Here is an 11631-nt window from a genome sequence, read left to right on the forward strand (position 1 = left end):
CCCTAACCCTTGTGCGTGTTTTTTATTTTGACAGCGAATGCGCACCTGCGGACCACTTATGTGCAGCCCTGGTTATTTAGCTCGTCATATTGCAGCCACAGAAATTCTTTTGTCCATGAAACCATAAAGCTGCACTTTCTTTTTGCCTTATAGTCTGATTTGTCATAACTTCTCCGTTTTGTGGTAAGCTTTTCTTTGGCTGTCACTTCTTCACCCTGACCTGTCTTATTTGGCTCAGCAGAACTGAAATATATATCGTGCTGCTTTTACACACGCACTCACATAAGCTCAGCGATTCTCTGCGCGATCAACCTCTCACATGTTTAAGCTTGCTGCGGGAGATTTCACTTGTCATGTTTGCATAGTAAGCTAACGATTAATAAGACGATGTCAGAGGAATTGGTGCGCAAATTATCATCACTCACAGATCAGTGCTGTCGCTCTCTATACACAGTTCGCATGATTGCAAAGTGAAAGCAAAAAAAACAAGCGCAAATTCAAACGCGATTTCAATATGTCACATATTGACAGTGGCTCACCGATGCCAATGACATAATTACCCAGCTACATTTTTGAAAGAATGCAGAAGCATTGACATATATTTTTCCTTCCTACAATAGCCCGACGGGCAGGGAAGAGATTGATTTTGGTAGCCCGACTGAAAAAAATCGCTAGCCCCGGGACGTCGGGCTAGCGATATTGCGAGCCCTGTATCTGATTGAGGAATCACTCATCTTTGGAAAAGAGAGTTTATTACAGAGAAATGTCTCTTTCCAAAATAAAAGCTATACTATCCGCTTCTTCTGGGCTATATTCTCAGCAGCATAAGGAGAATCATGTGCTAACAGCTGTCTAAATGACTCGGCTAAAGTTAGTAGCATGCTTGTTGTTTTTGTCTTTGCACTAGGATGATGTCGGCGTAAATGTTCAGTCATATTCGTTGTGTTCCCACTAGTGCTTTCAGGTTAATCTCGTTGAAATGACCTTAACGCCACAACACGGCAAATCTCCGTTAACGAGCTACCGCCGATCGCCCCGTGCATGGGGCTAGACGGCCAACACGTTAACGAGCTAACTGCGCTAACACACTAGCTCCCACCCATGTAATTGAGCATTGCATGGCACATCCAACATACTGTTTTACTTTAGTCCATGACTCACTTACCTTCAGGGTCATACGTCACATGAAAACCAAAATAATTCCAAACGCCAGATCTGAATGAGGGTGGGGGAGGTCCATGTTGCAAGGAGAGCTTAACTTCTGTCTTGCTAGCTTGCCCTGCGCTCTTCCTTCTGACGATGCTGTCTGTGTTGAGCGCTCAGTGGATCTGCGCTCGACAGTGCAGCCTAGGCGGAGTAGTCGAACGCAGATTCACTGAGCGCTCAACACAGACAGCATCGTCAGAAGGAAAGTTGATAAAATAAATTACAAATGTTGTATTGTTCGATACATATGCGTACCGAACCGAAAGTAGTGTATCGAACGGTTCAATATCGATACGAATATCGTTGCACCCCTAATATATATATATATGCTAAGTCCTATATATAACTTACCTTTGATTGTGAACACTTTTTCCTGAAATGTAGCTTGCTCTGCCACAACCACGAACAGTAAACTGTTAGGAGGTGGTGGGTAGGTGTATTGTTGTTGTTTGGGTTTTGTTTTCCTTTTCGTTATAGGTAGGCGAGGCGGGGCTTGATGGCATTCCGACACACCTGCGACGCATCGGACGTCATCAGTGAGCGCTTTTAGGGAGCAGAGTCACGGACGTCTGGTGTCGGAGTATTTTCGCTGTCACAAGTGGTAACGAGGTAGCACAGGCTGAATCTGTTGATTCTACGCTGTGGAGCTGTATGTTTTAGGGATCCACGTTTTGACTGCTTCTCTTTTGTCTTAGCCTGTTCCATTGCCTGCCTGCCTACCTAGGATTTTGTGTTGGCTATTGTGGATCCGTGACGGAGTGCTACGTTCCATCAGGCTGCGGTCACTGCAGCAGCTGTGGTTTGTGTGTCAAGTAAGCTCTCCAACTCTCTCCGTCCACTTGTGTTTAACGCTCGGCTATCAACGGTACGCCGTAAACTCTGTTTTGTTCCTTGTTGTCAGGTAGCTCCGGTGCGTCACCTGCCTACCTGCATACCTCGGCTCCGTCTCATCTCCTCGGTGTTAATCTCCTGGCACATTTTTATCTATCACTGTATATAGCCCCTTCCCTTGTAAATATTCCCTACTCGTGTATATAAACTTGCATCACAAACTATTTGGTGTCCGTGTGTGTTTCTGCCACATAATCCATCCGTGTCAGTTTACCTAACATAAACATGCAATGAGCAATGCAAACATTTTCGACACCCTGGTCTCCTCTAACTCTGCATGACGAAATAGAATACAAACAAGTTTTCAGAAGGTTGACTAATAATATAGCATGTATCAAGGTTGTACATTACCTTAAAGGAAAGCCAAACTGTTCAACAGAGCTCACAAAGAAGCCTAATGCAGTTGATGCCTTGTTATTATTTCCAGCACCAAGGTAAATTATCTGGAAAATAATTTATGAATAAATGATTTTGTTTTGAAGAAACAAACACAATATCTAACAAACTAAGAACACCTGACAGTTATATACTTTGTTAAAGTAAAATAAAGACAACTCAACACTAATGAACGTAAATTTCTTGTCAAAGGAGTGGAAGAAGAATACGCCACTTTCTCTCTATGGGGTAGTTAATTAATTTTGAGAAAAAAAATTGTGATTGCAATGGAATATTGTTTACCTTTCGCAAATAGCGATCAATCCCAGCAAATATAACTATGCCAAAAAAACAAAAGCAAAATATGAAACACACGTCCAAGTATAACATTTGTCCACAAATCATAATTTATCAACTTGTTTGTTTCTTTGCTTACTAAACAGGATTTTTTTTTTACTTTGTAGAAATAGAAATTTACCTGGATCCTCTAACTGTTAACGTAAAATGCCTTATGCTCAAATCAGAAATGAAAATAGTTACAGTGTATCCAGAGTACTGAACATACAAACACGTACTGTATACAAACCTGATGAGTTTGTGGTTTGTATCTACATGGGCCAATGAGAGGGGACCTTTTACAGAGTACACTCTTCTTGCAACACAGCCGACAGATGCCATCCTTTCTAGGATTCCTGCAGCATCTACCCTATGCATCGATACAGACACTTGCTCCCATTTGACACGGTATCCCATGGCCTGCAGTTCCCCCATCATCATTCGATAGCCGATGTGTGGCAGTCTCATTTTAACTGATCTAACAAGGCTGTCCAGCTCATCATCTGTGACACCCAGAAGCCGATCTATACTGGGAATGGAAATTTTCATTTTGATGAGGCTTTGCAAACATTCTTCTGATATGCTAAGTTTACATTGTCCTCTCGCTGTGTATACAACATCAACAAGAGAAGAATGTGGGTGTCTCTCTCCGTCTTGAAAATTTATCAGTCTCAAAAGATTGGATAAGGCATTAAGAATATCTTGTGGTACTGCTAAATTTACCAAATGACCGTATAAGTCTCAATTCATGACTGATGACATAATGCAAATAGTCCATATCTACAGGTCTGCGTTGTAGAGCTCCATGAAGCTTTGTTAGCAATCTTTCATAGAACTGCTTCCTTATTAATGTACCTGGAACAGAAATTGATACATTTGCTAAATGTGCACTAATGACATATTAATCTATGCATATGTACATGAACACAACAGGAAGATAAACAAATTAAATCATTTACATAAACAAGTACGTCCATTTCATAAGACTTTTAATGAATTTTAGTTTGAAATACATTTATGATTTAAAAATACTTAAAAATGCAAAATATGTGAAAACTTTTTGTCCAGATTGGAGCAGAATATTCATATTTAAAATTAATTTAGTTACAAATGGCTTGGCAAAGCACCCTTTTTCCACTGACAGACAGGCAACTATTTTGTTTTAACCCTTTAAAACCGGACAGAGCGGGCACGCTCCGTTTTGCGCAAACACTTTTAAATCCCGGTAGCACTGCAACCAGGTGAGCTAGCGCAATAATTTTTTTTGCATATGAAACCTGAGGAGTTGTACTTACATCTTATGCCATCAGCTTGTCCTAGGTCACAGTTTTCTTCCACATATAGCTTTGCAAAAACTGCATAAAAAGCACTTGCAGCAACAAAAACATAATATCCCAGAAACACGCTTTGCCGATCCGATCAGCTGTTCGTAACACTTCCTACGTTGGATTAGACGTCAGCACGAACTATTGCATGTCCGCCTTGACCTGCCCGAAACCGGAAGTGATGTCATTTTCGCGGAAATGTAGTTTTTTACCATCCGGGCCTCATGAGCCTATACTGGTGTTTTTAAAAGTTAAGTTTGACTTTATGACTTTCTGTGTCATTTCTGGGATGCTTAGGACTCATATTGCACTGCTGGAAATAGTTCATTTTGATGCATATGCTGCTTTTTTGCAAATTTGCATTATAATACTTATTTTCGTTTTTCCTGCAGTGTATAAAAATTGGTGTATTTCAAAAATAAAACTATGAAGGCACTCAAAATAAATTCCCTGTGGTGGGAAACTATTTTGTGCAACTTTTTTGTATTTACAGTTTTGAGGGATAAGCCTCTTAACCCTTTACAGCCGATCGGAGCGGGCACGCTCTGTTTTGCGTAACTATTTTAAAATCCCAGTAGCACTGCAACCACGTAAGCTAGCGCAATAATTTTTTTTGCATATGAAACTGGAGAAGTTGTACTTACATCTTATGCCATTAGCTTGCCCTAGGTCACGGTTTCCTTCCACATAAAGCTTTGCAAAAACTGCATAAAAAGTGCTTGATGGAACAAAAACATAATATTCCAGAAACACGCTTTACCGATTCGATCAGCTGTTCATAACACTTCCTACGTTGGAACAGACGTCAGCGCGAACTTTTGCATTTCCGCCATTACCTGCCCGGAACCGGAAGTGACGTCATTTTCGCGGAAATGTAGTCTTTTTTTACTATCAGGGCCTCAGGGCCTATACTCGTCTTTTTAAAAGTTATCTTTGACTTTATGACTTTCTGTGTCATTTCTGGGATGCTTAGGACTCATATTGCACTGCTGGAGCGGTGCCTGAGGAAAGCGGGGAGGATCATCAAGGACTCCAGTCACCCCAGCCATAAACTGTTCAGACTGCTTCCATCAGGAAGGAGGTTCTGCAGCATCCGGTCCCGTTGGTGTATTTCAAAAATAAAACTATGAAGACACTCAAAATAAATTTCCTGTGGTGGGAAACTATTTTGTGCAACTTTTTTGTATTTACAGTTTTGAGGGATAAGCCTCTTAAATTTCTCTAACTACAAGTATATGTTAAAAAAGCAAAAACGATTTTCAATTTTTTTGTAGTTTATTGCACTTTTTTGCAATTTATGTAATTACTATGCACTTAATGAATACATATTATTAAAATCTGGGCTATAATGGTCGTATTGATGTATAGCAACTTGAAATGCTCCCAAAAATGGCTCCACAGCAGGTAAAAATATAATATAAGCTCTGGTGGACTTGGTTCTATGGTAGGTCTTAAAGGGTTAAATTTCTCTAACTAGAAATATATGTTAAAAAAACAAAAACAATTTTCAATTTTTTTGTAATTTTTTGCAATTTATGTAAGTACTATGCACTTCATGCATACATATTATTACAATTTAGGCTGTAATGGTTATATTGATGTATAGCAACTTGAAATGCTCCCAAAAATGGCACTACAACATGTAAAAATGTAATATAAGCTCTGGCGGACTTGGTTCTATGGTAGGTCTTAAAGGGTTAAAGAGTACGGCATACAAAGATGTATAAAAAAAACAGGTGACCTGCAAGACATTACTTCCAACCCTACACTTGTCTCACTGTTATGTGCCTGGAATCTGCCATTGCTTAATATGTTATCATCACCACTGGCCATCAGGAGTAAGGCTCTGGCATCCTTGTAGATACTTTTGCAGTTTGAACCTCAAAAACCTCCATTTCAAAGTTAAAGTGTTTGTTTATTCACAAAAGAGACAGGGGCATCACTGAATTTAGCAAATTTTAGCTGCCAGCTAGCTTGCTACAACGAATAGGCTAATGTTGGCATTTTACCACAACTTCACCAGATTTAGCTAATAAAAACTACACCTATGTCCAGTCGAGTGAAATAGCAAAGAAAGACGATGGAAAATGATTACTTACCTGCAGTTTAGAGGGTCCACTTGAACTTGATGCAGCCATTATTGAAAGAGGCAAAAAGAGAAAAATGGCAGCTTGGTCAGCACGAGCAAGGACTCTATAATGTATGCAAATTCGGAATCCCCGCCCCCTCAAGCGCACCTCCGGACGCCAAAACAGTCCCAGCAGATTGAAACTGAAAAATGGTTTGAAACCGTAAAATGGATTGAAACCGAAAACTGGATTGAAACCGTAAAATGGACTGAAACCGAAAACTGGATTGAAACCGAAACATGGATTGAAACTGAAAAAAAAAAAAAAGTAAGCGAAAACAAAATAATTACAGTTTCAATTAATTGTTTTTCACTGTCGTATTTTTTTCGGTTTCAATATTTTTTTTGGTTTCGTTTCAAGGTGGCTGATTCCATAGCATGCGGAGTGAAGCGGAAAAAAGTGCAAGAGAAAGGTTTTAAAAAAAAAGACAAAAAAAAACCACGGCTCGCAATAAGGAGCTGGCTCGCGTCGTTCACGTCAAAGATCCGGCCCTAAGAGCCATTTCGTTTGCGACCGACACGTCACTATAAGACATCGAGGTAAGGAAGATTCTACTGCCACAACCCTCTTTCCTCAAACAGATCCATACAAAATAAATTCTGATTCCATACATGCGAGCCCTGTGCTTCACGCTGGGATGAGGGGGGAGGGGCGGTAGTTACATTAGGGACATCAGGAAAGGTATAGTAATCATTCACAACTATATTCAGTTGCAGATGATAAAGGATTCAGAAAGTTTATTCATGCAGGCCCATAGGACAGAGAATATGCATCTTTTTTTTCATATTTTAATTTATATTTAATTGTGTTGTGGTTTGCAGTGTTTTGTGTTGTTTCACTTTATATTTGTAAAAGGGAAAAGCTGAAAATTTAAATAGTTAAAAGTTGAAATGTGAATAGTTGGTTTTTGTATTATATGATTTATTTATTACATTTTATGTGGAGTGAATAAATAAAAGTATATTTACGGTGGCCCCTAGAGACAAAGCACGTACAAACTTCAAAACACGTAAAAACTCAGAAGCACATAAAAACTCAAAACACATACAAAACACAACAGAAGTGCTCCAGGGTGCTGGGCGCAGTGTTGAGCTTTTGTTACACAGGGTTTAATATGATACTATAACGTATTGGCCATTCTTCCAGAAATGCATTTGTGAGGTCAGACATTGTTAGATGAAAAGGCCTGGCTCACAGTCTCCACTCTAACTGACCCCAATAATGTACTTTTAGGTTGAGGTCAGGACTCTATGTAGGCCAGTCAAGTTCTTTCACACCAAACTCACCAATCCATTTTGTTATGGACTTTCTGCACTGGTGAGCCAAACTGTTCCCACAAATTTGGGAGCATGAAATTGTACATAATATCTTGGTATGGTGAAGCATTAAGAGTTCCTTTCACTGAAACTAAGGGCTTAGTCCAGCTCCTCAAGATCAGGCAATACCATAATTCCCTTTCAAACAAACTTTACACTTTGAACATTGCAATCAGACAAGTACCGTTCTACTGGCAACCACCAAACACAGACTCATCTATCTGATTGCCAGATAGAGAAGCATGACTTGTCACTGCAGAGAGCATGTCTGAACTGGTCTAGAGTCCAGTGGTGGTGTGCTTTACACCACTGCTTTGCCTTGCACTTGTAAGGTTGAATACAGGTGTTCAGTCATGGAAACCCATTCCATGAAGCTCTCTATGTACTGTTCTTGAGATAATTTGAAGGTCACATGAAGTATGTGGGCATGTTTGAGGTATGTAGAGATTGACTCTGCAGAAAGTTGGTGACTCCTATCTACTATTCTTCACTCAGTGATTTTACGTGGCTTACCACTTTGTGGGTGAGTTGCTGTTGTCCCTAATCACTTCCTCTTTGTTATACGATCACTAACAGGTACAATATTTAGAGAATGTTTATATTTCATGACTGGACTTGTTGACAGGTGGTATACTATCACGTTGGAATTCAATGAACTTCTGAGGGCAAACCATTATTTCACAAATGTTTGTAGAATCAGTCTGCATGCCTAGGTTTTGATTTTATGTGACCATGAAAATGACTGCAACACCTGAATGCAATGATTTGGATGGGTGAGTCTGTGTGCTGAGAGTTAGTGGAGACAACATGGTTGCATTCTAAAATGTCTGTGTGCGTGTGACAAGCATGTGTTTCCTTATCTGCAGGTGTGTTTATCTGGCCATTAATCATTGTAGCACCAAAGCACAGGAGATATGGATGGCTACCTTCTTTAGCCAGTCCTTGCTCCGATAACATTTTAATGTAGTAATCAGTGCAATCCATTTTTTCCAGTCCATGTGACTTACATGACTGACAACACTCATTGTATTTAGACATTCCAAGCAATCCAGTTAGAAGGATCATATACATAAATACTCAGTCTCTGGTAAATTTTACCTAACTTGTTACCAGTAGTGCTCAAGGTCAAGGAGAGTGCACACACAGCTGAATCCCATTCTCTAGTTTATTTTTTATTTTAATATAGTGTGAAAGCAACAGTTATCAGTGAAAGTATACTCTCTTTGGCCAAAGTTTAGAACACAGCAAAAACAAGCAACGATTATAAGAGCAGTTACGTATTTGCGCAAAAGTCCACTAAACACACAGAACCGAGCCACAAACCCTCCCAACCCAGACTCTGGATAGTCACATTTTGGGGGATTTGATGAATTTGGACAGATTTCTAGAAATGAGAGCTGCTCCATCCAAAGTGGGATGGATGCCATCTCTCCTAACAAGACCAAGTTTCCTCCAGAAACTTTCCCAATTATCTATAAAGCCCACATTGTTTTTTTGGACACGACTCGGACAGCCAGTAATTTAAAGAGAACATGCGGCTCAAAATGTCACTAATGGTCCAATTGGGAAGGAGACCAGAGAAAACGACAGAGTCCAACTGTCAGGATTTGAAGGCGCCCTGACCGGTCGACCTGCCAGTGTGTATATTTGTGTGCGTGTGTATGTGTGTCTCTCCTATCGCCCTGTCTTCCCTTCCGGCTCCGCTGTCATGTGTTAGGAGGTAACTTAGCAACAGGCTATCTCCGACCCGGAAGTGCTGTCACCCGGAGCTACCGCACCTGCAATCAATCCACCAGCTGCTGCCAATCAACTACCATCTTCGGCAGGGCTACTTAATGGTGTGGCTGAGCGACAGACAGCGCTGGAGTATTGCACTAAGCCTGGTAGTGTTTTCGAACCGCTAGCGTTATTGAAGTATTGTCTGATCTACGTACTCATCTTGTTGTGTGTGTGTTCACCCAGGGATTGACGGAGGATTCACAGACACAAAGGAAGCACTTGGAGGAGAGACGGGCATTCACTACCACGCACGGGCTTACACAGAAGGAAGGACGCACTATCACCATTGTTGCACATTTGAACTGTTGTCACCTTGCTGCACTGTAAATAAACGCACTGTCTTCATTTCTGAGCTCCGCGGCTGAGTCCACTCATTAACAACCATGACAGAATACTCCAGCCAGCCATGGACTCAGCGGACTCAAACCCAGTTCAGCGAGAGCTCTCTGTTCAGGGCAAAGTTTTGGACCACCATGAGAGCATGATGAAACACATTATGACGGAACAAACGGCGATGCGACAGGTGCTTGCAAACATTCAAGGTATGTTACTCACTGCTCCTGGCACCTCAGCTAAGAATCCACAACCCACTCCGTCAGTAAGTGTGGCTGCAGCTTGCCCACTACCTCCTTCACCTCCACCACCTCCACCTAGGCGAGAACATACATTACCGGTTCCGGAGATGTTTGATGGAGATATAACAAAGAGTCGAGGCTTTCTGATGCAGTGTTCATTAATTTTCAGACAACAGACACAGGCTTACGGCTCAGATTGCGCGAAGATAACGCTTATGGTGGAATTAATGACTGGCCGAGTGCTGCAATGGGCACAAGTCGTTTTAAATGTTCAACCGAATATCTCCTACCAAGATTTTCTGACCAAGTTCCGATGTGTTTGATAAAGGAACAGATGCAGATGGCGCAGCTAATGGCGCAGCTAATCGTTTGTTTACCCTGAAGCAGGGATGTAAGAGTGTCGCGGATTTCTTCATTGACTTTTGGATCCTGGCTGAGGAGACGGGCTGGGTAGAAAACGCACTCCGGGGAGCCTTCCTGAACTGCCTAAACGAAGAAATCAAGCGTAAGTTAGCTACAAAAGAGCTACCTAAGTCTCTTAGCGCTTTAATTAATATGTGCATTCAACTAGATAATCATATGAAAGAGTTTGGGAGACAGGCAGGAGAAGGACGACGACCGGCAGGTGGTGCCAATATGCCTACCAGATTGCTTCCTTCTCAATGGAGAGAGGAAGAAGAAGACCCAGCGGAGGATGAGGAACAGCCGATGCAGCTGGGCCGGGCTCGGTTCGGTGCTTCCCATCGGAGGAGAAGACAGAGTGCTTCGTGTGTGGAAGAAGGGGACACTGGGCCGATAGCGAAGCGAGTAAAAGAATCCGCCCGCCAGTAGCTGTGGGAATACTGGCGGGTACTACAGCTAACTCTGTTCCCCATCTCAGTTGTCCGGCCAAGCTGATTTTTCATTCCCTAACTCACCCGTGTAGCGCGCTAATTGACTCTGGAGCTGAGCAGAGTTTGTTGGATGAATCGCTAGCTCATAAATTAGCCAAGAGCACCTGGCTGCAGCCACTGTGGAGCTCCACACTAACCGGATACACGTGACCTCCACACTAACCGGATACACGTGACCTCCACACTAACCGGAAACACGTGACCTCCACAGTAACCGGAAACACGTAACTTCAGTTAAATCGAAAACTAAATTGTTTTTTTGTTACTATTGATGCTGCTGAGAAATAAAAATGGTTTTAAGTGGGGGTTTTTAACACTCTGGGTTTGTTCAAAAAAATTCACCATCCCCTAAATTGTTCGTGGCCAAAAGTGTACAGTGGTCCCTCGCGGCGCGGCGCACCTTCCGCGACACTTGCTGTTTCGCTGATTTTTTTTTTTTTTTTACAGTACATTGTGTTGTGCGTTCTGATTGCTGTAGACCATTGTCAATCAATCTAGTCCAGTGTCTCCTGTACAGGAGTGGTCCCTAATAGGCCCACGGACCGGTACCGGTCCGTGAGTCCTTTGGTACCGTTCCGCGACAGTTGATCCTCCGGTGTGAAATGTATGGTTGTAGTTGTGTGTCTTATTTTGAAAGAACTATTTACGCGTTACCATAGCGACCAGAGAGCATTAAGAAGCAGAGAGGAGGATGTCGCTGTCATTGTTGTTGGCGCACAGCTCAAGTCACGTTTATTATTATATTTACAAAATACCACAGTTTCTTTTTTTTATTCTTTTGTTGTATTTATCCGCGACACCTTAAA

The 11631-nt window shown here is 41.6% G+C and overlaps 1 protein-coding gene across 1 annotated transcript in view; it reads left to right on the forward strand.

Annotated features, from left to right (window-relative positions):
• Window positions 1-5274: 5274 nt before the first annotated feature.
• Window positions 5275-11631, forward strand: part of LOC309712041 (uncharacterized protein) — a gene marked incomplete at its 3' end in the record, with an annotated part of 42270 nt that continues 35913 nt past the window's right edge. The window contains exons 1-2 of the mRNA XM_082542624.1: window positions 5275-9461; window positions 9541-9899. Coding sequence (XP_082398750.1) covers window positions 9764-9899 — 136 coding nt within the window. The 5' untranslated portion in view covers window positions 5275-9461; window positions 9541-9763. The remainder of the gene's footprint in view (window positions 9462-9540; window positions 9900-11631) is intronic.

The sequence above is a fragment of the Aulonocara stuartgranti genome (genome assembly GCF_965226115.1).
Source record: "Aulonocara stuartgranti genome assembly, chromosome: 7".
Lineage (NCBI taxonomy): Eukaryota > Metazoa > Chordata > Actinopteri > Cichliformes > Cichlidae > Aulonocara > Aulonocara stuartgranti.